The 24,061-nt window shown below is 56.3% G+C and overlaps 1 protein-coding gene across 5 annotated transcripts; it reads left to right on the top strand.

The window, feature by feature from the left end:
• The first annotated feature begins 49 nt into the window (after positions 1 to 49).
• PNPLA6 (patatin like phospholipase domain containing 6) lies at positions 50 to 21,494 on the top strand. 5 transcript variants are annotated; one of them, XM_041762035.1, is made up of 35 exons: positions 50 to 725; positions 1,199 to 1,239; positions 1,358 to 1,428; positions 1,757 to 1,844; positions 1,984 to 2,066; positions 2,232 to 2,329; positions 4,135 to 4,275; positions 4,368 to 4,527; positions 4,878 to 4,958; positions 5,176 to 5,304; positions 5,709 to 5,789; positions 5,878 to 6,040; positions 6,289 to 6,372; positions 6,658 to 6,767; positions 6,893 to 7,060; positions 7,146 to 7,223; positions 11,310 to 11,515; positions 11,743 to 11,874; positions 11,959 to 12,082; positions 12,523 to 12,636; positions 12,920 to 12,995; positions 14,685 to 14,825; positions 15,011 to 15,074; positions 15,348 to 15,516; positions 15,655 to 15,837; positions 15,995 to 16,113; positions 16,323 to 16,479; positions 16,698 to 16,814; positions 16,902 to 16,971; positions 17,407 to 17,523; positions 19,299 to 19,600; positions 20,446 to 20,562; positions 20,769 to 20,868; positions 20,984 to 21,093; positions 21,204 to 21,494. In XM_041762035.1, the coding sequence occupies exons 3-35, from the start codon at positions 1,402 to 1,404 to the stop codon at positions 21,276 to 21,278; spliced, it is 3,984 nt and encodes a 1,327-aa protein (XP_041617969.1). In that variant the 5' UTR covers positions 50 to 725; positions 1,199 to 1,239; positions 1,358 to 1,401; the 3' UTR covers positions 21,279 to 21,494. The 5 variants fall into 5 exon arrangements, with proteins under 5 accessions (XP_041617969.1, XP_041617970.1, XP_041617971.1 ...); XM_041762036.1 differs by having other exon boundaries at positions 118 to 181; XM_041762037.1 differs by having other exon boundaries at positions 122 to 181; positions 1,199 to 1,269.
• Positions 21,495 to 24,061: the final 2,567 nt, after the last annotated feature.

Genomic DNA, 24,061 nt, shown 5'->3' with positions numbered 1-24,061 from the left:
GGTTTCGGTCCCTTTAAGGCGTCGCGAAACAGCGTGGCGGGCTGCGCGAGACCTTGCACACATGGTGGGGGCGGGGCTGCGGCGCGCCCTGCGGTGAATAATTTAAAGGGGCCGCGCCTGGGGCGCTGGGCGGAAAGCTACCGGTGTTGGCGCAGAGCGGACCCTGGTTGCTGGCCCCTGGGTGAGTCCGGGTTTTAGTCTCCCTCGCGGAGGTGTCCCTTCGGGGGATCGTTAGCGAGTCGTCGGCTTTCCCAAGATCTCCTCCTCCGATGGCCGGTAGCCCCCGACTCTGATGCTCCCATCCCCCCAGTTCCCGGCAGGTGTTTCCGCGCCGGTAGCCAGGTGCGCGCTAGGGTGGACGGGGTCTAGTCTTCCAGGAGTTTTCCAGGTAATAGCTCCAGGACTTAGGGACTCCCCCAAATTTCCGTTAGTACACTAGCGGCGCCAGAACATCCTCAGTCTTCCAAGAAGTCCCGGTAATATTCCAGCATCCATCCCTAAGCCGGTTCTGTAGCTCAAACGACCCCAGGGGCGTGCCCGCCCAGCTCCTAGTTTTCCCAGTAATAGTCCTGTATTCCTGAGGTCTCCCGGTAACTTTACAGAGACCCCAGTAATTCCAGCGTCCCTAGTTACGTCCCCAGTAATGGCGCCAGCATCGTTCGTTCCCAGAGTCCCAGTGATGCTCCATACTGTCAGAGACCCCGTAACTTTACTCATGCGTGACGGTAAGTCTAGCGTCAGCCAGTAACACCTTGCGAGGCCGCCCCACTCCGAGCGTCCCGGGGTTCTTCCGAGACCTCTGCAACGCCCCCGGGCCCCCCTGTGTGGGAGCTTCCCGCAGCACTCCCGAGCGCCTCGGCCCGTGGGTCTCCCCAAGGGCAGGTTTGGGTCAGAAGCCAGGCGACCTCCATGGCTTGAAGGCCCCAGTTTCCCTGGGGTGGGGTCCTCGGGTCTGCTGGGTCAGGATTGAACAATCCTGCAGGGCTGAGGCTAGGAGGGGGCCACTTGCGGGAGGAAGCCGGGCGCGTCGGGGACCGGTGGGAAGGTGCTGACTGTGGGCGTCCGGACGGCTGCCCTTTGGCCCCAGGGTGGGGCTGTATCCGTGGGGCGTCTGGTCGGCCCGGCGTGTGGGTGAAGGGAGTCAGGCCGGGAGCCAAGGGACTCGAGGTCAACCTGCACCACCCCCTCTGCTCCGCAGCGCCCCACCAGCCGTCCCCGGCCAGAGAAGCCATCCCCGCGGCGAGTACGAAGGGTTGGGCAAGGCTCGTGGTAAGGGGCAGGACTCGGACTCGGGGCAGGGGAGAGACGGGCCCAGAGCGACGACGTGCACCGGTTCCTCCTGCTGCTTATTCCCCAGGACTCCGGGCTGCACCGGACCTACCGCCCAGTCGGAAGCAACTGATGGAGGCTCCACTGCAAACGGGAATGGTAAAGGTTGGGATGTGTAGCGCTGCGGGGACTACAATTCCCGAAATGCTTAGCGCTCATCATTGCGGTCCCGCGAGAGCTGTATAGACGGAACTACGCTTCCCGGCGTGCACCGCGGGCCGCGGAGCCGCCGGGAAGAGTCGCGCCCCCGGGGAGGGAGCAGCGGCGGCCCATTCTGCAGATGGGGACGTCGAGGCACGGGCCGACCGTGACCTCCTCGGGGGCGGAGGACTTGGCCGAATGGGATGGGGACGGGGGCGCTCCGGCCTCCGGGGAGGGCTCGGCAGGCCGGGTATGCGATGCGCAGCCAGTGCCCTTCGTCCCGCAGGTGCTGGGCGTGATGATTGGGGCCGGAGTCGCGGTGCTGGTCACGGCCGTGCTCATCCTCCTGCTGGTGCGGAGGCTGCGAGTGCCGAGTGAGGACCCGGAGGGCCCTGCGGGGAGGCTGCGGCGCGGGCAGCGGGGATGGGACTTACGGGAGCCTGCGCGCCGTGTCCTCCCTGGCCGCGTGGAGTCCGCGCACAGCTGAGTGCTGCTCTCTCCGCTTACCCCCAGAAACGCCAGCCCCGGAGGGGCCCCGCTACCGATTCCGGAAGAGGGACAAAGTGCTCTTCTACGGTCGGAAGATTATGCGGAAGGTGAGTGTGGACCCCGGGGTCCCCGCCGAGCACAGAGGTCTGGCCTTTCCTTTCTCCGCATCTCAGCGAGCCCGCCCTCCTTGACGAGGGGGCCTCTGGTTCTGGCCCCTTCTCCCCTCGGTCTGAACTGGCAGTTCACCCGTCCCCCATCCTCAATCCTCCTAGGTATCACAGTCCACTTCCTCCCTGGTGGACGCGTCTGTCTCCACCACTTCCCGGCCCCGCATGAAGAAGAAACTTAAGATGCTCAACATTGCCAAGAAGTAAGGCTGTACTGGGTGAACCTGGCACTGGGGGCTATCTCAGGGACCATTTGAGTAATCAGCCCCCACCAAAGGGTGTATCTAAGGGTTCTTTGAACCGCTCCGACTGTTTTTGGGAGTCTTCCCACATCAGAGGGGCTATCTCAGAGCTCTCCCACACCGGACAGGCTGGCTCTGGCGTCTCTGTGCCCCGAGGCGATGCACCTCGGGGGATGTTCCCCTAGCACAGGGGTGTCTGTGAGTCAGCTCTCTCCAGTCAGTCCTCAGATACTTCGTTTAGGGGTCTCCGTCTGGGTTCTCCCCGTAGGCTGGTTCGAGTGTCTCCCGACACAGGTGGTGATCCACTGGGATTAACTCAGGTGTTTCCATGATGTACCGGAGGGGCCATCTCTAGCTTTTGTCTTCTAGGGGTCATGTCAGCCATCTCTCTACATCAGAAAGCGTCTCTCTAGGTCACCCACCCTGAAGTTCTTCTACACTAAGGAGGCTCTCTTAGGCGTTTCTGTTCCCCAGGAGTTATTTCAAGAATCTTCCTGCTCTAAGAAGCATAGGAAGGACTCCTCAGGGCTCCATGCCATCAGCAAAGGGCCATCTCAGAGCCTCTGAGAAAGGCTCTCCCAGGGATCTTTCTAAGTTGGAAGCGGGCTGTGAGGTCGGTCTCCTGACATCATGGAATATACCTGAAGGTCTGTCTCAAGGGTGTCTTCACACTAAGGATTGTTCCACTAAGGTGTCATCCCAGGGCTGTCCTCGATCAGCAGATGTGTCATTAGCGTGGCTTTTTATGACTTCAGTAGAAGGGCTGGCTCTAGGCTCTCCGTGATCAGTTGAGGGTCTAGTCTGCCCCTCACATCTGTATGTCATGGGGGTTATCTCAGCGTGTGTTTACGCTACACTGATGTCCTGACCTTCGGGGGGTTAGCTCAGCTTTCTGTGATCTGGGCAAGGGTTAGCCCAAGGTCTTTCTGATGAGAAGGGGAGCTACGTCTGGATTTCTTGACATCATGGAGTTTAATTCAGGGGTCTGCTCATACCAGAGAGTCTATCTCAGGGGGCTTGTGACCAGGGGACGGGCTCTCTCAGTAAATACCTGTGACCTGCAGGGGAGAGCTCTTTCGGGTCTGTGATTATTAGAAGAGCTGTATCTGTACTCCCCACATACAGAGAGAGAGCTATTTCAGGAATCTCTGTGATCCTCCAAGGGGTCATCTCAGGGTTCTCTGAGATCTAGAAGTAAAGGCTAGCTCAGGGAGCTTTACAAAGATCAGAGGAGCTGATGGGGTCTCCTCATATGACGGAAGCTACCCCAGAGCTCTGCTTGCAGTAGGGAGACTGTCTCCGGGTCTGGTCTGTGTTAGGAAGGAAGGTGTCAGGGGTCCCACGATGAATGGAGGAGCTATTTCTGGGGTCCGCCCATGTTTTATGTCAAAGGTCCGCTTCACTACAGGGTGTGTCTCAGGAATTTATGGTTAGCAAAGGGGCGATTTCGGGGTTTTACCTCAGAGGCTACATCAAAGCAAATTTTGTTGTAAGAGATCGGTAAACGTGTTAGGTTTTGTAGCTGTTACAGTTGTGTTATTATCATTCAGCTTTGTGGTTGAGTGAGAGCAGCCACGGGTAGCACGTAAACAAACGACCGTGGCTATGTGCTTTTTTAAGGAAGAAGGTAGTATGTCTGGTTTAGTTAGTGGGCCAGAGTCTGCCGACCCCCATTTTTTGTGATTTTGAGGAAAGGTTATGTGGGAGCCTCATGTCTGCCTGAGCCCTCTCCCTACCTGTTCCCTGCACCCCTCTCTTCCCACCAGGATCCTGCGTATCCAGAAGGAGGCACCAACGCTGCAGCGGAAGGAGCCCCCACCTGCGGTGCTGGAGGCTGACCTGACGGAGGGTGACCTGGCTAACTCCCACCTGCCCTCCGAGGTGCTCTACATGCTCAAGAATGTCCGGTCAGTGTTGGGGTGCAGGTGGGGAGGAGGACTGCAGAGCTGGGGGCTCACCTGACCTCCTGCATTCTCCTCATCTTTCTCCCACCCAACAGGGTGCTGGGCCACTTTGAGAAACCGCTCTTCTTGGAGCTCTGCCGACACATGGTCTTCCAGCGGCTCAGCCAGGGTGACTATGTCTTCCGGCCAGGCCAGCCAGATGCCAGTATCTATGTGGTGCAGGATGGGCTGCTGGAGCTCTGTCTGCCAGGGCCTGTGAGTGGACCAACCACGGGCCGCCACAGGGAGATGGGCAGTGGGGATGGGCGGTGGCTATCGGGATAGGCATTGCTGTTGGTCAGCAGGGTTTGTGGATTTTTTTGAGACATGCAGGCAAGAGTTGGAAATGAATGCCCAGGGGTGTCGGGTTGGTCTACACAGTCAGCAGTTATGGTTAGTGATGGCCAGAAAATGGATGCTGGTCCAAGATTTGGTGGGTTTAGGGATCAAGGTGTCAGTGATCACTGGTTGGTGAGGTTGAGAGCTGGTGGCATGCTCAGGGGGTGGAATGGCAGTTGGCAGGGTGGGGACAGCTCTGGTCAGCACCCCTATCTTCTGTGTTTCAGGATGGGAAGGAGTGTGTGGTGAAGGAGGTGGTCCCTGGGGACAGTGTCAATAGCCTTCTGAGCATCCTGGATGTCATCACCGTGAGTGATCAGTCTTAGGGGACGAAGAAGCTGGGTATGAGGACACAGTCAGTGGGGCTGGTTTGCAGATAGTTGCCTGTGGGGGCTCCGATCCCCCCTTAGTTCCCTCTGACGCTGCCAGTGGTCTCTCAAGGCATGGGTACTGGGGTGGGCTGGGGGAGCAGCGAGGGAGGCCCTCATCTTGATTCCCCCCGTTTCCTGCCCCATCCCCCTCCAGGGCCACCAGCACCCCCAGCGGACGGTGTCTGCCCGGGCAGCCCGCGACTCCACAGTGCTGCGGCTGCCAGTGGAGGCCTTCTCCGCCGTGTTCACCAAGTACCCCGAGAGCTTGGTGCGGGTCGTACAGGTCAGCATGTTTCCGGCCTCCCTCCACCTGCCCCGACCCATCCCCCCAGCCCGGGCACCTGTGGGCTGGAGCTCAGCGGCCAGGAGGGGCTCGAGCTGTGCTTATCAGGCCTGAGCAGCCGGGTCTTGGGGGGGGAGTGTGCTGTCCCCTCCCTTGAGCTGCCTCCACCCCTTCTCCCCAGGCTTTTGCCACCTGACTGTGGGTTTTTCCCTGCCTCTTACTGGCCTCTTACTGGCCTCTTACCTGGCCAGCCCCTTACTGCTTCCAACCTTGACTTTCCCTACACCCCATCCCCTTGACGCCTAGACCTAATTTTCTCCCGCTTCTTGTCATCTGGATTTGGTCACCCAGTATCTCCCCTCCTTTTCTCCCTGGCCCTGACCCCTCTGGCCACACCCCCACAGATCATCATGGTGAGGCTGCAGCGGGTCACCTTTCTGGCACTTCACAACTACCTGGGTCTAACCAACGAGCTGTTTAGCCACGTGAGTTGCACAGGGAACTCAGGGCAGGAGGCTGGGGCTGTGACACAGGCCTCCCAGCACATACCACAAGGGTACTCTCTGCCACCAGGAGATCCAGCCCCTGCGCCTCTTCCCCAGCCCTGGCCTTCCCTCCCGCACCAGCCCTGTGCGTGGTTCCAAGCGGGTGGTCAGTGCCTCAGCTGCTGAGGAGCCTCGGGAGACTCCTGGCCGGCCGCCTGACCCCACCGGGGCCCCATTGCCTGGACCTGCAGGTATCATAGATGACCTTGGCCATTTCCCAGGGACCCGTTAGCTAGGTACCCAGCTCTGACTCTGATCCAGTCCCCCAGAGAGCCCTGGCCTTGGCCCCGGGAACCATCAGAATCGCTTTCCCGGTCCTGCAGCCTCAGACACTGTGGGCTGAGCCCTCTCTAAACCCCACTCAGTTCCCTACCCTGTAATCCTAGCTTTAGGCCTGGTGGCTCTAAGGGGCAGGAGCCTGTACACGTGTCTCTCCCAGGGGACCCGGTGAAGCCCACATCTCTGGAGGCTCCCTCTGCCCCCCTGCTGAGTCGCTGCATCTCCATGCCCGTGGACATCTCAGGTTTGGGGTGCCAGGTGGGAGGTGGGGGAGACAATCAGGCTTTTGGGTTGAATGTAGGTGTACCAACCTTGATTTTTCCCATCTGTGAAGTGGGAATACTGATGGTATTCTTGTGATTTTTTTTGGTAATTGTTGAGATGGTGTCTTCTCAGCTGTGGTTAAGAAGGATTCTGAGGGAGAGTGCAGTGATAGAGTAGTCATGTCTGCACAGATGTAAGCCAAATAAGTCAACTGGGATCTGTCTCATTTTTATCATATATTACAAAATACTCCTGCCCACTGCAGGCTTGCAAGGTGGCCCCCGCTCAGACTTCGACATGGCGTATGAGCGTGGCCGGATCTCCGTGTCCCTGCAGGAAGAGGCTTCAGGGGGGCCCCAGGCAGCTCCTGCTCGGGTAAAGCCTTGCCCTCTCCGCACCCCCTCCCTAGTGCCATCCCAGCACCCTGTCCTGGCCCATGGTGGCATCCCCGAAAGAAGGTCAGGTAGGAGCACAGAGGTCACAGGCCCTGCCCCATGCAGACCCCCACTCAGGAGCTCCGGGAGCAGCCAGCAGGTGCCTGTGAGCACAGCTACTGCGAGGACGAGTTGGCCACCGGTGGTTGCCCCTTCGGGCCCTACCAGGGACGCCAGACAAGCAGCATCTTCGAGGCAGCAAAGCGGGAGCTGGCAAAACTGATGCGGATTGAGGTGGGTGGCCATGGGGTCCTGGGGGACGTGGAGAGGAGGGCAAGGAGGCCTAGATGGGCCCATCTCAACCCTCCTTTCTCTTCAGGACCCATCCCTCCTGAACAGCCGGGTCTTGCTACATCATGCCAAAGCTGGCACCATCATCGCCCGCCAGGGGGACCAGGTGAGGCCGAGCCCTGGTCTCTAATATGAGTCTGACCCAAGACCTTATTCTGACCTCTGGTCCTTGCTCTTTGACCCTATGTGTACATCTCTCAACGTGTGATTTCCGTCCCTGACCCTAAATGCTATGATTCTGATCCCTACGTCCTCTGGACCTATTGACTTTTCTTCTCTAATCCTTGAACCTTTTACCTGAAGACCACAACCCCTAGATGTCTCTTACTTGCCCTGGCCTTTCCTGTAACTTCTGTTTTCTGGCCTTTCAATTCTTCGGTATACTCTGACGTTGTATCTGCTTCTCCTGGGCCCCTGCTGGGATGGGTGTGCGATAGGTGTGTATGGATCCGAACCTGGACCTGGAGGCTGTGAAGCAGCCCCTGGGAGCTGGATTTCAGTGCTCCGTGGCAGCAGCCAGGAAGTGTAGGAAATTGTATCCTACGAATCCCTCAATTGTCCACGTCGGGAAACTGAGACCTAGTCATGATTTCACAGGCCAGAATTATGGAGGAGGAGGGCTCTGGACTGTTTGCAGAGGCTGATTGCAAATCTGATTGCAACCGGGCCAGAGTTGCAGTCACACTCCCCCCTGACTTCTTCTGTGACTTAGGCAAATCATTGAGAAAGTTCTCAGCTTCCTCATCCACGGGATAGGATAATAACAGTAACTCTGCTAGAGTTGTCACGAGGATTAAGAGTGGTTCTGACTAGCTAAGGTTTTCAGAGGTGACAGGTCCAGGGGAGGGCCTGGGCTTGGTGGGGGGTGGTGTGGAATTGGGGGCAGCCCACCTGCTAGCTGCCTGGGATACCGTTATATCACTTGATCTGTTGCTTGAGCTGTCACCTCGAGCTGCTCATTGCAGGAATGGGCTCCTGCCTATAGAGGAAGTTGGGTGAGGCTTTTGCCAGCTGATTGTGATAGCAGGGGCAGAGGAAGTGTAGTCAAACCGTGGATCTTGTCATGGAGTGCCCGGCCCCTCCTTATCTGGGTGACTCTGTTGGGCTCAACTCAGCCCAGACTGGCTTGTTAACAGACTAGACTGGCTAGAAGGTTCCACAGTGGTCTGCAGCCACTCAAGTCTTCTGGGGGGTGGGGGGCAGGGGCGGGGTTCAGATCTTTGTTAGGGACATTAATGTGCTCTGCCTGCCTCCAGAATTTCACACCAGTAATTTTTCAGTTGGAGCCAGTTTTACCCCCGACCTACACCCCAGACCTTTTTTTATCGACTTGGGAGGGTGCTACTGGCATCTAAGTGGGTAAAGCCAGAGGTGCAGGAATGCACAGGACAGCCCCTCACAGCAGAATTATCTAGTTCCAAATGTTAATAGTGCCAAGGTTGAGAAACTCTGCTTTACAGACATTTCCCAAAGTGTGCTTCATGGAACATCTGTATCACAAAGGATCTGTGCTCAAACAGATTTGGAAAACTTCGGGTATTTAGTCCCTTAGTGGAATCTTTTAGTGAACACCGTTTGTTATTCAAGGCTCGGACAAGTCCCACAGGTGAAGAGACATATGATTCCCAATCTGATGACAAGTAGCAGCTTAATATTAGTAACTTCCACTCATATTCTGAACCGAGTCTGGAACTTCTGTCTTAGAAGGTTCCAGCACGCATGTGCATCTCCTGGGGCTGCAGAGGCAGGAGACACCAGCAAGGTCCCTGCCCTTGGGAGGCCCACAGTTCTGACCAACTCAAAGGATTACACTATTCTTGTAAACTCATATGTGCTTCATGCTTACATGTAAAAAGATGTTCTTGGCTTTACAAAATCTGGCTTAGGCAGGGTAGCACCTCTGAAGAAGTGGCCTCCAGCTAAGGAGGAAGGATGAAGAGGAATTAATTAGGTGTAAGGGGGAGAAAAGAGCTTTCTAGGTAGAGGGAAAGCTTGTGCAAATATCCTGTGGCAGGAACAGGATATTTGATCTCTAGGAAACAAAAGGAAGTTACCAGGGATAGAGTGGAACAAGGAAACTGGGAGCAAAAAATGTGTGTGTGTGTGTGTGTTTATATATTTATATTTATTTGTATTTTTTATGTTTGTATATATTCATATGTAACTTACATATAATATTCAGTGTTTTTTTTTTTGTTTTTTTTTTTAGTGGTATTTGGTACATTCGTTGAGTTTGCAACCATCACGACTATCAGTTTTGAATTGAAAGAATACTTTCAGGACGCATGGGTGGCTCAGTCGGTTAAGTGTCTGCCTTCAGCTCAGGTCATGATCCCGGAGTCCTGGGATCGAGCCCTGAGTTGGGCTCCCTGCTCAGTGGGGAGTCTGCTGCTTCTTCTGCCTCTGCCTCTGACTTGTGCGTGTGCTCAAGTGTGGTCTCTCTCTCAAATAAATGAAAAAAAAAAAAAAAAAAACAAACTTTCATCACCTTGAAAAGAAAGCTCATATCCTTTAGCTATCACCCTCCTACCTCCTAATGCTGACTCTGGGTATAAGCAACTCCTCATCTTATGTCTGTATAGATTTGCCCATTTGGGACATTTCGTATAAATGGAATCATCCATGACGTGGCCCTCTGTGTCTGAGGGCCCTTCTAAGACTTTTTTTAACTTAGGATCATGCTTTCAAGGTTCATCCATACTGCGCTGTGTCACTGTAACTCCTTTATGACGAAATAATCGATTATGTAGGTCTCCCACATTTTGTTTATCTGATCATCCCTTGATGGACACTTGAGTGATTTCCACTTCTTGGCTATTGTGCATAATGCTGCCCTGAAGATTTCGGTACAAATTTCTGTGGGGGTGTAGGTTTCCATTTTCTTTTGGGTTTATATCTAGGAGTCACATTGCTGGGTCTGGGCAATTCTACTTCTAACTGTTGGTGGACTGCTTCTAATTTTTGCTGGACTGTTTTCCAAAGCAGCTGCACTATTTTACATTCTCACCAGCAGCGTATGAGGATTTTGGTTTCTCTGTATCCTCTCTAACATGTTTTAATGTTAGTCATCCTCGTGTATACAGGAGCATCTCATGGTTTGGATTTGAATTTCCTTAGTGATTGATGATTTAGAGCATCTTTTTTTTAAATTTTCAATTTCGTTTATTTGAGAGAGAGAGAGAAAGCATGCGCAGGGAGGAGGGGCAGAGGGAGAGGGAGGAGAAGGCTCCCCACTGAGCAGGGAGCTCCATGCAGGGCCAGATCCCAAGATCCCGGGATCATGACCTGAGCCGAAGGCAGATGCTAAACTGACTGACTGAGCCACCCAAGTGCCCCTGATTTTGAGCATCTTTTCATGTGTTTATCGGACCTTTATCTTCTTTGGAGAAGTGTTTGTTCAGAGCCGTTGCCCATTTTTAAATTGCGTTATCTGTTTTTTTGTTTCTGAGTTGTAAGAATTCTTTATTCTAGATACAGGACCCTTAGCAGATACGTGATTTGCAAGTATTTCCTCCCAGTCTCTGGGTTGTCCTTTCACTTTCTTGATAGTGTTCTTTGAAACTCAAAAAAAAAGTTTTAACTTTGATTGAGTCCAATTTATCCTTTTTTTTTTTTTTTTTTTATCATTGTTGCCTATACTTTTGGTGTCATATCCAAGAATTTGTGGCCAAATTCAAAGACACAAAGATTGACTGCTATCTTTTCTTCAAAGAATTTTAGAGTTTTAGCTCTTACATCCATGTCTTTGCTCCATTTTGGTATGGTGTTAGGTAAGGGTCCAGCTTTATTCTTAATGGGCTAACTAGTTGCCAGCATAAGCAAAGAGGTTCCTGCACCCTCTTGCTGGCTATGCTGAAAAGAATTTATGGGCTTCATAGAGCATGTGACTCTTGATTTCAGGGTCGTGAGTTTGAGCATCATGTTGGGCATAGAGGTTACTTAGAAATAATTTTTTTTCTTTAAAAAAAGAGTTTACGGACCTTAGTCTGGGCTTAGATTTTGGTGACCCATTAGTACCAATTGCCCTGGGCGCTGAATGGGAATTAGATATATATGCTGCGCAGCCCAGAGCTATCTGAAGCCTTTACTCCCTCCTTCAACGTTTCCTTCCTTAGCCATTCCTCTGGGTGCACTGAACTGAGTTGGGGCTGAGATTACTGCCCCTGTGCCCATCTCTGCCTCTGCCCCACAGGATGTGAGCCTGCACTTTGTGCTGTGGGGCTGCTTGCATGTCTACCAGCGCATGATCGACAAGGCAGAGGATGTATGCTTGTTCGTGGCACAACCTGGGGAGCTGGTGGGGCAGCTGGCAGTGCTCACGGGCGAGCCCCTCATCTTCACACTGAGAGCCCAGCGTGATTGCACCTTCCTGAGGATTTCTAAGTCCGACTTCTATGAGTATGGCTGGGCACCTCCACCCAGTGTTGGGGTGGGAGTGGCACTTGGAGGGTCCCCACTTGATTCCATTCTGCTGTGGTAGAGGTCATCCCTCTGGATGCCCAGCGCTTTTCCAGGGCAGCTTGAGCCCTTCTGATCCCACCACCAGGCCATCACCCACCCTCTCCACTTCCTAAGGAATGTCCCAGGGCACCCCCAGCCCATGCACCCCTGACTTTCTCCTACAGGATCATGCGTGCACAGCCTAGTGTGGTGCTGAGTGCTGCGCACACCGTGGCCGCCAGGATGTCACCCTTTGTGCGCCAGATGGACTTTGCCATCGACTGGACGGCGGTGGAAGCGGGCCGCGCTTTGTACAGGTACAGCCCTGCCCCTTCTTGCAGCGCAGACCTCGCCTCAGGAAGGCCTAGTCCCAACCCTGTCTTACCCTCTCCGCACCCCAGGCAGGGCGACCGTTCCGACTGCACCTACATTGTGCTCAATGGGCGGCTGCGCAGTGTCATCCAGCGCGGCAGCGGCAAGAAGGAGCTGGTGGGCGAGTACGGCCGTGGGGACCTCATTGGCGTGGTGAGTGCCACCCCACCCACTGTCCTCTGATTACTCCCAGTACGGTTCCCCTCACTACTCCCAGCAAACACATCATCCCTGGTAATCTGCTGGGTTGGTGATGGCAGCTCCCAACCTTTGGCCTAGCCCAGTCCACTTGCTCAGCTCCTTTCTGAGGGCAAGAGGAGGGGGCAAATTCTTGGGGTGGTGAGTCTTAATTGGACTCCATCACCAGAATTCTATTGGATGAGAAGACAATCTTCCTCCTGCTGAGCATGGATCCCTGCTCTCAACCTTTCCCCGAAGCCCTAATGATTAGTGGGGTTTGATCTCCACCTGTATGGGGAGTCTGTTGCGGTAGGGCAGTGGCACCTCTTGTCTGCACCTGTGGTCGGCTCCCCCTTTTCTATCCGGCCTCCCGGCTCAAGCAGCCCTGGTCATGCACACACATGGCCCCCCAGGTGGAGGCGCTGACACGGCAGCCACGTGCCACAACGGTGCACGCGGTGCGGGACACGGAGCTGGCCAAACTCCCGGAGGGCACTCTGGGCCACATCAAACGTCGATACCCACAGGTGAGGCTGGAAGCTGGGGCAGGGTTGGGGGCGGATGGGGGGAACGGGGCCTGAGGGGGCAGGGCCTAGTACAGAGTAGTGAAGACATGGAGACAGACAGGGGTGGGGGGGTTGGGGGTGGATAGAACCCCAGGGAGGCAGTGAAACCCCCGAATGAGAGCAGGGCTCTTGGGGATGGGGCCCACATGATGGGGACCCTGGCACCCTGGTAGGAGGAGAGAAAAGTAGGACTTGCACAGTTGCCCCTCTCGCCTCACTGGAATGCCGGCCTCCCACGCCTCAGGTCGTGACTCGCCTCATCCACCTGCTAAGCCAGAAAATTTTGGGGAATTTGCAGCAGCTGCAAGGACCCTTCCCAGGTGAGAGCCAGCTGGCCTTGGGCATGCTGGGGGATGTAGTCTGACGCCTGGGACACTCTGGGAAAGGGAGCCCTAAGCTCTGGGCATGCTGGGAAATGGGGTCCGGAGGATAAACCACACTCTGGGCAGGCTTGAAGGAGGAGTGAGATCTGATTTCCGGTGCCTGCTGGCATGGGTGGGGGATGGATCTGGGGTCCTGGGCATGTGAGGAAACAGCCCAAGATCCAGGCCATGCTTCTCATGGAAGTATCTGTCGTGCTGAGGGCAGAGTCTTTAGGCACGAGCTTGTGTCTGGGTGTCCGGGCCTGCAGGGCAGGATGGAGTCTACATCCTGAGCACACTGGGAGAGGTAGTCCTTAGAAGAATATGCTGGGGAAAAAAAAAAAAAAAAAGAATATGCTGGGAAATGAAGTCCGTGGGGTAGAGCCCGGGGCGGGCGGGGGGGGGGGCAGGGACCACATTGGGAAGTGGCTTCTGAAGCTACTGGCCAGCTGGAAGGTGTGGTTTGCTGAGTTAGGGTACATCGGGAATGGAGTCAGATTCTAGGTGCCTGGAAATACGGGCCTGAGATTCTATGTAAAGGTGAGCCGACCCTGGACCAGCCCGACCTCTACACCTGCCCTTCTTACTCCCTTCAGCTTTGACATCTGGATGGTGGAGGGCAGTGGTGAGCCTTGGCTAAGGACCACCTCCCATGCTCAGGGTTTTGCCTGACAGATTTTTTTTCCCTCAGTCTTGATCCATGTGTACAAATGCCCATTTATTTCCATCAAGCCATTGGTCCACCCTTGTCAGAATTGTGGGGCAGCCTTTGGGGCAGAAACATTAAGATTTATGACCCCTGAGTACCTCTCTGTTGATGGGATTCAGATAAGTTTTCCAGGGAACACTTAATATGTATTAGGTTCTGTGATGAGCGTGGAGTGGGGAGAGGCAGACAAGACTCCTAGAAGGGTTTACAGGTCAGCATGCCAAGTATTTTAAAAATACAAAGAAAAACTGTGAGGTCACAAGCTGATACATACAGTGAAGAAAACATAAGAAGGTCTTGATGGAGTGTGACTGTGGGAGGGAGGGAGGTTTTTTTGGGGACAGTGAATTGAGACTTGACAAATGAGATAGGGTCTGGCATTTATGAGAAAGACGAAGGCCCTGCGCACAGGGTTTGGTGGTTTTGAAGCACTGCAAGGAGGAAAGTGAGCATGGGTGAAAAAGAGGGGGATGGGGCTGGGAGCTCAGGACTTTATTGAGACTGTTACAGGAAGCAGCTGGAGGGGAGGAGGCAGCGAGAGGTCCAGGCAAGAGAAGGGAGTAAGGGCTTGGTCTAGGATGCTAGTGGGAAGGCTGGGAAGCAGTAAATGGGTGAAAAATACATTTGTTTCTGTCCCGTTTTGTGTTCATGTCCCTTCAGTGGACAGAAGCACCAAGGGCAGATAGGGTAGGGGCACGAATCCATCTGTGCAGAGTGGAGCGGTCATAGAGTTACGTGATGGATTCTTGTTGAGATTAGGCTCCAAACTGAAGGTCAGCTGACTAGGTCTTACCAAGATGGGACAGTGAGGCCTTGGGTCCATAATCTCTTCATTAAACCAAAGTCAGGTGATGAAGGGCAAGGGTTTCTGGGGAGGAGGAGACAGGTCTACTGCTCCAGACTCAGGATCACACACTCCTTCTTTGGGATCTCTGCAGGCTCAGGACTAGGCGTTCCCCCTCACTCGGAGCTTACCAACCCAGCCAGCAACCTGGCAACAGTGGCCGTCCTGCCAGTGTGTGCTGAGGTGCCCATGGTGGCCTTCACTCTGGAGCTGCAGCATGCTCTGCAAGCAATTGGTTAGTTGGGGGAAGGGGTGTGGTGAGAACAGGCCATTGGTCTGTGTGGGACAGGGCCTATGTGGGTGGGACAGTGGTGAGCGGGTGGGTCAGTGGGGATGGGGGTGGATTGCGAGACAGGCACCCCTGTTCTCTTGACCTGGGTTCCTAACTCTCCATCCCCACCCATCCCCACCCATCCCCAGGTCCCACGCTCCTCCTCAACAGTGACATCATCCGGGCCCGCCTGGGGGCCTCTGCTCTGGATAGGTATGTGGTCGGAGTTGTAGGAGTGGGGGCTAGACTTGAAGCCTAGAATCTCTTCAGATCTGGTTGAGTTCTGGGCTGTGAACCAAGGAGCACGTGCCCCGTCCATCCACTCAGTGGAAGAACATGGGTTGGGTCACCCCTGGGGGCATGGACATGTTGTGGGGGCCTGGTGTCTTAAGTTCCCCTCCTCCCAGTAGCGGAGCTACATGGTTTCTGGGAGGTGTGTGACCCCTGAGCAGCCCCCAGGATGACGCATCCCTACCCCTAACCCAGCATCCAGGAGTTCCGGCTCTCAGGGTGGCTTGCCCAGCAGGAGGATGCGCACCGCATAGTGCTCTACCAGACTGACGCGTCGCTGACGCCCTGGACAGTCCGCTGCTTACGCCAGGCCGACTGCATCCTCATTGTGGGCCTGGGCGACCAGGAGCCCACGCTCGGCCAGGTGGGGAGACTGCACAGTGACCTCACCCCCGGGACCTGATCCCTTGCCCTTGGGTGCCTGCACCCCGTGCACCTTCACTGTGGGCGTGGGGAGGAAATGACCAAAGTTGAGTGACTTCCACCCTCTGTTCGCCTGCAGCTGGAGCAAATGCTGGAGAATACAGCAGTGCGTGCCCTCAAGCAGCTGGTGCTGCTACACCGTGAGGAGGGCCCAGGCCCTACGCGCACTGTGGAGTGGCTCAACATGCGCAGCTGGTGCTCAGGGCACTTGCATTTGCGCTGTCCACGCCGCCTCTTCTCTCGCCGCAGCCCTGCCAAGCTGGTGAGTGCAGCGCTGGGAGGAGGGGGCCTCTGAGGGCCTCTGGGACCTCTCTGGGGCGGGAAGCCTGTGGGGGCAGAGCTGTGCTGGTCCAGACACTGCCTCCTGCACCCTCATCCTCATGCCTCTCTGTACATGTCCCCCGCACCCCGCATCCAAGCACGAGCTCTACGAGAAGGTTTTCTCGAGGCGCGCGGACCGGCACAGCGACTTCTCCCGCTTGGCACGGGTGCTCACAGGCAACACCATCGCCCTGGTGCTGGGTGGGGGCGGGGCCAGGTGAGAGGGGCGGGGCTTGCTCCGTGGGGGTCACCCTGAGGGGCGGGGTCAGGGGGCCTGAGTGCCTAGGGGTAGAGCTTATTCCCTGGGTGGGGCTGGCACTTGTTCCTTGCCTGGGTGGGGGGAGATGGGAGGCGGAGGGGAAAGGAGGGAGAGGGGCAGTGTGGCAGAGGTCTTGGGTGGGTCCCTGAGTTTCCTTTCCCTTGCAGGGGCTGCTCACATATCGGGGTGCTGAAGGCATTGGAGGAGGCAGGCGTCCCTGTCGACCTGGTGGGTGGCACATCCATCGGCTCCTTCATCGGGGCCTTGTACGCAGAGGAGCGAAGCGCCAGTCGTACCAAGCAGCGGGCCCGGGAGTGGGCCAAGGTGTGCATGGGTGGGAGAGGCCCACCTACTGCAGGAGCACCCTGGAACCCCATCCTGGAGGGGCCCCTGGGCTTTCTCTGCCTTTTCCTGACTTAATCTGTGAACCCCACCTGGGTCCCGATGGCAGTAGCTCCAGGACCTTGCTTATCCCTTGTGACCTCCAGGTTAGTGACACCGAGTCACTCCTGTTTGATCCCAGCTGGCCTCCTTGCCCCTAGAGCATGACTTCGGTGATGGAGCCTGTGCTGGACCTCACGTACCCTGTCACCTCCATGTTCACCGGCTCGGCCTTCAACCGCAGCATCCATCGAGTCTTCCAGGACAAGCAGATCGAGGTGGGCCCTCCTCCCTGGCCTGCTCTGCCCCACCTGCCCCCCACAGGAATCCCTACTCCCCTCCCACCGTGGTCCCTGTCCCCACAGGACCTGTGGCTGCCGTATTTCAATGTGACCACGGACATCACCGCCTCAGCCATGCGTGTCCACAAAGATGGTGGGTGCCCCCAGCTGGCCCCACGACAACCTCTGTGGCTGTGTGGGGAGGGTGCAGGGAGGGCAGCTGAGCGGCTGGGACATTGTTAACATGAGTGACCGTCCACCCTGGCCTGATTGCCGAGCACTAACCATCACCCACTAATGCCCCAGAGGCCCCAGGTATGTCTCTCCTCAGGGGTGGGGGGCCGGCACACTAGTCAGGCGCCTCACCCCCTCACACCGTCCCTGCAGGCTGCGTGTGGCGCTACGTCCGGGCCAGTGCTTCCTACTGCCCCTACCTGCCCCCACTCTGCGACCCCAAGGACGGGCACCTGCTGGTGGACGGGTGCTATGTCAACAACGTGCCAGGTCAGCGAGCCCACCGGGCTGGCCGGGCCTCCAGCATGTCTGAGCGTGTCTGTGCGTGTCTGTGTCTGTGTGTCCTGCCGGGCAGGCTCCCTGTGGCGGTACGTACGCGCCAGCATGACGCTCTCGGGCTACCTGCCCCCGCTGTGCGACCCGAAGGACGGGCACCTCCTCATGGACGGCGGCTACATCAACAACCTGCCAGGCAAGTGGCTGCCCGCTCCCCTGGTCCCCACTGTGCGTAAAGACGCACAGGTGAACTCGTAAGCAGATGGGCCCACGTGCAGACGCACATGCAGACAGGTGCACGGGAGGCCACATGCGCACACTCGGGCACCAGCAGGTACGTGGGAGTGCCCACAGATGAACGTGTATGGAGTTGAGTGCATCCCTGTGTTGTGGTAAGTGTGAATGAACACATGCAGACACGCATGCACACGCGCAAAGGAGCATACGGAGACCGTGGGGCACCTGTATGGGTTCACCCCAGCCACACACGTGCTCACGCTGCAGGTAGCATAGTCATACACCTGCACGTGGCTAGACACATGTGTGCACGAAATAGGGCATGTGTCCATGCACACCAGTCTGGCAGGCACCTGTGCACTAGAGGTGAGCTTTCGGGTTTGCTGACCTCACACGTAGAGATGAGCAGGGGCTGGGTGTTTAGATGATTCCATATGCCCACAAGTGAGTGTGCACAAGTTGATGTATGTGCAAGCTACCCAAACACTCGGCCCTGGAGGCCGGGCCGGGGATCAGCCAACGGCAGCAAATCCAGCCCCGGGCCTGATTTTGTAAAGAAAGTTTTATTGGCTCGTGGCCACAGCCAGGCACTTATGCCTTGTCTTGTGGCTGCCTTTGTGCTCACAGCAGCAAAGTTGAATAGTTGTGAAAGGGGCCACATAGCTGTCAAGCCAAAGTTATTTTCTCTCTGGCCCCTTACAGAAAAAGTTGGCAGACTCCTGCCATACATGCTCTGTGCAGGTACACGCACTAACAGCCACACACATGTGGGTGTGTGTAGACAGGTGTACAGGCGGACTGGCACTGGGAACTTGCAAGTGCTGATGTAGACGCACGGGGACTGGAAGGAACGCACGCCCGGGTGTGCGTATAGAGATAGAGACAAGAAGTGTGCAGTCACACACACACACTCACAGATGCATGCACATCTGGGGATCAGATGTGGACACATGTTCCTCGACACACCAATAAGCTCATGAGGGACTTGTGCAAAGTCTGGTGGAGACTCAGATATCTCTCAGGGTCTTGGCTGCAGGACCCTGTCCCCCTCCCCCCAGACCCACTCAGGGACCCTCAGTGGGACACACGGACGTGCAGACATGGACCCACAGACACATCACCCTCCTTAGTAGGCCATCACCTATCCTTCACTCCTCTATCCTGGTTCCCTGAACCCCCTCGTTCTTGGTCATTGCCCCCTGTCCCCGTCTCAGCCCCGATTTCCTCCCTAGGCTCTCTCTTGTTCCGTATCTTTGATTTCTCTCTTTGATCCCTCTTTCCCTGTTGCTGTGTCTGCTTCTTTGTGCTTCTCTCCTGCGGCTTGACTTCCACACTTCTCCCTGTTTCCTTGCGCCTTGGACCCCCTGCCTCTCTGGCTCTATCTTGCTGTGTCTCTGTGTCCTGGTGGCCTTACGACTCTATGTCTCTCTGCCTCTCTGTCCCCCTCTCATGTGTTTAACCTGGTGTCTTTTTTCCCAGCAACTTTGTCCCTTTGCCTCCATCCCCTCTGTCCTACTGGCTCCGGTCCCGCAGACTTACAAGCTCCACGGCCCGGCCCCACCTTCTCAGCGTCATGGGCATCCATGTCCGTGCCCTTTGATACCGGCATGTTGTTTGCATGGATTTTTTTTGTGTGACCATTTGCATGATGGTGTTTGTGGGACTGGGTTGAACTTCCCTGCCCTGGGCCCTGGGGTGGGGGCGCTGCCTGCTGACCCCCCCCCGACCCCACAGCGGACATTGCCCGCAGCATGGGTGCCAAGACCGTCATCGCCATCGACGTGGGAAGCCAGGATGAGACAGACCTCAGCACCTATGGGGACAGCCTGTCTGGCTGGTGGCTGCTGTGGAAGCGGCTGAACCCCTGGGCAGACAAGATCAAGGTTCCAGACATGGCCGAGATCCAGTCTCGCCTGGCCTACGTGTCCTGCGTGCGGCAGCTGGAGGTGGTTAAGTCCAGCTCCTACTGCGAGTACCTGCGCCCGCCCATCGACTGCTTCAAGACCATGGACTTCGGGAAGTTCGATCAGATCTATGTGAGCGGGTGGGAGTGGCATGGTGCCGGTGTGGTGGGCTGCCAGAGCTTTACTTACTACTTAAAGCCCAGAGCGACACGAGGGGAAGGATTGTAGGGCTCCCTTCCCAAGTGGGATCCGTGAGCAGCGCAATGGTAATTGATTTGTGATGTCTGCAGTGAGTGCGGCAGGGGCAGGTGGCTGTGCATGTGCCGTGTTAGTGCTAGCTCCCCAGTAGCTGCCCGCTGCACTGCCTGAAGCACAGGAGAGATTTTTCAACACCCTTTCTGCATTGACGGGACCGAGAGCCGTTGGTCACTTAGTCCTGTTTGCCACAAGCACGGGCGGGGTGTGCAGCCGTGTGTGTATATATGTCACATGCCACTGACCCGAACAGCACGGCTTAGCCCACGCCAGCTGAAATTGGTCAGGAGCTGCTGCCCAGAGCCCCGGGCCCACCGGGGAAGTGTGTCGTGATGGATTAGCGAGCGGTGTCTGTCATGAGCTTGGTGGATGGTGACGTCTGCAGACGTGATGCGTATCCGTAGACCTTGAAATGCGCTTACATGCCATCGTCTTGTGCCGTTGTACTTGGCACACTGCGTGGGGCTGAGTGCAAAAGGTCGTAGAGCGATTGGTGGGTCATGTCTGGCAGGGGCACAGGATGAGGAAGACGGGGACAGGTGTGCCACACGCTGCCGCCTCTGAAATAGGTTGAGTCTCGATTGCAGCTCCCCCAGAGCGTCAGGCTTTTGAGGGGCCAACGTAGGGTCAACAGACTGGAGATGAGCAGAGGAGGTGAGGCAGGGAAAACGCCAGGGGAGTGGGGTTTGCAGGCACGGCTCCAGCCTCGTCGCTTCCTGCAGGATGTGGGCTACCAGTACGGGAAGGCGGTGTTCGGGGGCTGGAGCCGGGGCGACATCATTGAAAAGATGCTCACGGACCGGAGGTCTGCTGACCTTAACGAGAGCCGCCGTGCAGACGTAAGCCTGCGACCTGCCCCAGCGGGGCCACGCGTAGCAACAGACTCCCCCACCCCAGAACTCACATGGCTCCAGACCTCCTTGGATTTAGCTGAGCCCCTCAGATCAGAGAGCTCCCCCAAGACACCACAGCCCCTGACACTCCAGGGCCCCACAGACGACCCCCCCCCCCGCCGCGCTGAGTCCCTCACTTGGTCACTCCACAGGTGTTGGCCTTCCCCAGCTCTGGCTTCACCGACTTGGCGGAGATTGTGTCTCGGATCGAGCCCCCTACAACCAGCTACGTTTCTGATGGCTGTGCCGATGGTGAGGCGCCAGGGCACTTTGGGGGTGGGGGAGCTGGGCCTGGGATGCGTGGGGGATGGCTGGAGGGGCCAGGCCGGCTTGCACCCCCTCACTTCGCACTGCTGCCTGGTTGCAGGGGAGGAGTCGGACTGCCTGACGGAGTATGAGGAGGACGCGGGCCCTGACTGCTCACGGGATGAAGGGGGGTCTCCCGAGGGCGCGAGCCCCAGCACTGCCTCTGAGATGGTGAGAGTGGGTGGCCCGGGCCCTCCACCGGGTAGGGTTACGTGGCCAATGCAGGCACATGTACCAGTGTCCCGTGCTGGCTGCTATGTGTGGCACTCCGGTCCCTGCAGGAGGAGGAGAAGTCAGTTCTCCGGCACCGGCGTTGTGTGCCCCTGGAGCCTCCCACCACGGCTGCGGATGCCTGAGGACCTCGAGAGGGGTCCCCCTGGGGCTGGGCCGGGGCTGAGCCCTGTGAGGGTGGCTCACTCCTCTGCCTGCTGCTATTCCTGCGACCCTCCTGGGTCCCCCTTAAACCCAAGCCCCCAGGGCCCACACACTGGACTGCCCTGCCCCCAAGGGGAGGGGCAGCACTGCACTGATACCATGACCAGTCACTCCCAATAAACCTTCCTCTCTTGGAAGTGGCCTCATGTCATCTTTGGGCTCGGGGTGGGGGGGGCACCTTGCCCCACCTTCCATGACTAGGATGGCTGGAGCTGGCGCCGAAAACAGCCTTGAGCTTGTCCATGTACCCACATGACTGGGCCCAGTGTCAGGCCCGACTAGCTTCCCCCACTGTGAGTACAATTCCCCTGTAGTCCTACAGGACCTCTAAATGCCATGTGTACCCCTGGGGGGGGGGGCGGTTTGCAGATGTTCTTGGGGGCCCACCCTGGCACCCCCTCATTTGCCTAAGTTCCCACAGCCTCTGTGCTTAGCTGATCCTACTGTATGCTAGAGCTTTGTGTATCCTCTATGTCCCTACTGTGTGCACTACAGAGCCTGGTTCCTAGGGCACCCCGTGTGCATGCATAGGCACGTGTGCACACACACACGCACACGGATGCACAGAGCTTAAGGACTTTCAGAAGTTCCAAGGCATTGGCTTTACCGTGTATGTAGCTGAGGTCACACAGAATCAGTGCAGTGCTCATTCTCCCTACAGTGGGCTGAGACCCGTCCCCAAGGTCTCGGTGTCTCTAGACTGTGGAGCCAAACTGCCTGGTGTGAAAAATCCAGCCTTGCCTCTTCCTGGTCACCTCAGGCTTGTTACTGAAACTCTCTGAGCCTCCCTGGCTTCACCTGGGGAGGGAGGTGCAGGTAGTACATGACCAACCTGGACATTAGGACTCTAGCCTGGGCCCGGCTCCTGGCCACTGCCCCTACTATGTGTTGCAGGCCTCCTGGGGCTCCCAGTCCCTGCCTTTATCACGTGCTGTTCTGCAGAAAGCTCACAGGCACTAAACACACACACACACATTGTTGTGTTGCCATCCCCACCATACATCTCCAGAACTTTCTCACCTGAAACCGAAACTGCCCAAATTAACCATTGACTCCCCATCTCATCCCCCAGCACCGGGCTCCCACCACCTACTTCCTGTCTCTATGGAGTGGCTTCCCATAGAAGTGGAGCCCTACAGTATTTGACCCTTTGTGACTGGCTTAGTTCACTAAGTATTCATCCATGTTGTGGCTGGTGGCAGAATGTCCTTCCTTTTTAAGACTAAATGGTATTCCACGGTACCGATGCACCATGTTGTGTTTATCCATTTATCTGTCAGCGGACACTTGGGTTACTTCTGCCTTTGGGGCATTTTGAGTGGTGGCTGCTGTAGACACAGATGTTATGTATCCAGTGATGAGTCCCTGCTTTCACTTCCTCTGGGTGCAGGCCCAGACGTGGAATTGCTGGGTCATAGGCTACCCTAATCACTTTTTGAGGAACTATCATTCTTCTTCGCCATGGCTACACCACCAGCAACGCAGCAGCCTTGGAAGGATTTTGAGTGGAGCATAGTCCGATCCATGTTTCCAGGAGGGGGCAGATTACAGGGGACCTCGGAGAGATGGGGAGGTCTAGGTTGGGGCAGCGGACAAGGGGTGATAAGGAGAGGACAGTGCCCGAGAGACATTTACAAGAAAATTTGTCGGAACCCAGAGATTGATGTGCGACACAGGGCATGGGGCAAGAGATGCCAAGGAGAACGAGGACACCTTGGTTGACACAGGTGGCCAGGGAGGGCATCTTTACCGAGATGGAATGTAGGGAAAGGAATGGGAGTGGGGGATGATGCTGGGCTCTGTGTTGACCATGTTCAATCTGAGGAGCTCCAGCTCCAGGGGCCATTGGAGGGGAGACAGCAGGGTCTCTGGATGTTCAGGAGGGAAACTTAAGAGATCTGTACTGGGAACCTCTGGAGGCACCAGGACAGTGGTGGAGATTGATGCCACGGGGATGGATGACATTGCCCAGAGAGGCCGTGCTGGACGAGAACAGCCCTGGGCTCATGAATGTTCAGTCTCTAGACACTTACCTGAAGCTCCCCTCCTTGACTTGAACCACCCCAGAACCGACTGGGGTGGGACGAGTGGCCCAACTGCGACTCTGTGGACTAGGAGAGCACTAGTCTTCAAGGGGGACTCAGATCAGGCTGGAGATGGGCTGGAGCTCCCCACCCCCACCCCCGCCCCCACCCTGGTCCTCAGGTGTACTGCTTGGCTGTGGCTGCCAGAACGAAGTATCACAGCTGCAGGGCTTCAGCACCAGACCTTTATTTCTCAATTCTGGAGTCTTAGAAGTCAAAGATCAAGGTGTTGGCAGGGTTGGTCCCTTTTAAAGCCTCTCTCCTTGGCTTGCAGATGGCCATCCTCTCCCCATGTCCTCACGTGGCCTTCTTTTTCTCTCTCTCTCTTTGTGTTCTAATCTCATTTTATAAGGACGCCGGTCATATTGGATCAGGGCCCACCCTAATGACCTCATTTTCACTTAATTGCCTCCATGAAGTTGCCGTCTCCAAATATATTCACATTCTGAGGTCCTGGGTATCTTAGTTCAGGCAGCTATAAAAAGGACCAAGACCGGGAGGCTTGTAAACAAGCAGAAATTTATTTCTCGCCCTTCTGCAAGCTGGAAATCTGAGACGAAGGTGCCAACACGGCTGGGTGGTGAGGAAGGCCTTTCCTGCATTGCAGAGTGCTGACTTCT

The sequence above is a fragment of the Vulpes lagopus genome, chromosome 7 (genome assembly GCF_018345385.1).
Source record: "Vulpes lagopus strain Blue_001 chromosome 7, ASM1834538v1, whole genome shotgun sequence".
Classification (NCBI taxonomy): Eukaryota; Metazoa; Chordata; class Mammalia; order Carnivora; family Canidae; genus Vulpes; species Vulpes lagopus.
The sequence above is the reverse complement of the archived record's forward strand: the minus strand, read 5'-3'. Positions and strand labels throughout refer to the sequence as shown.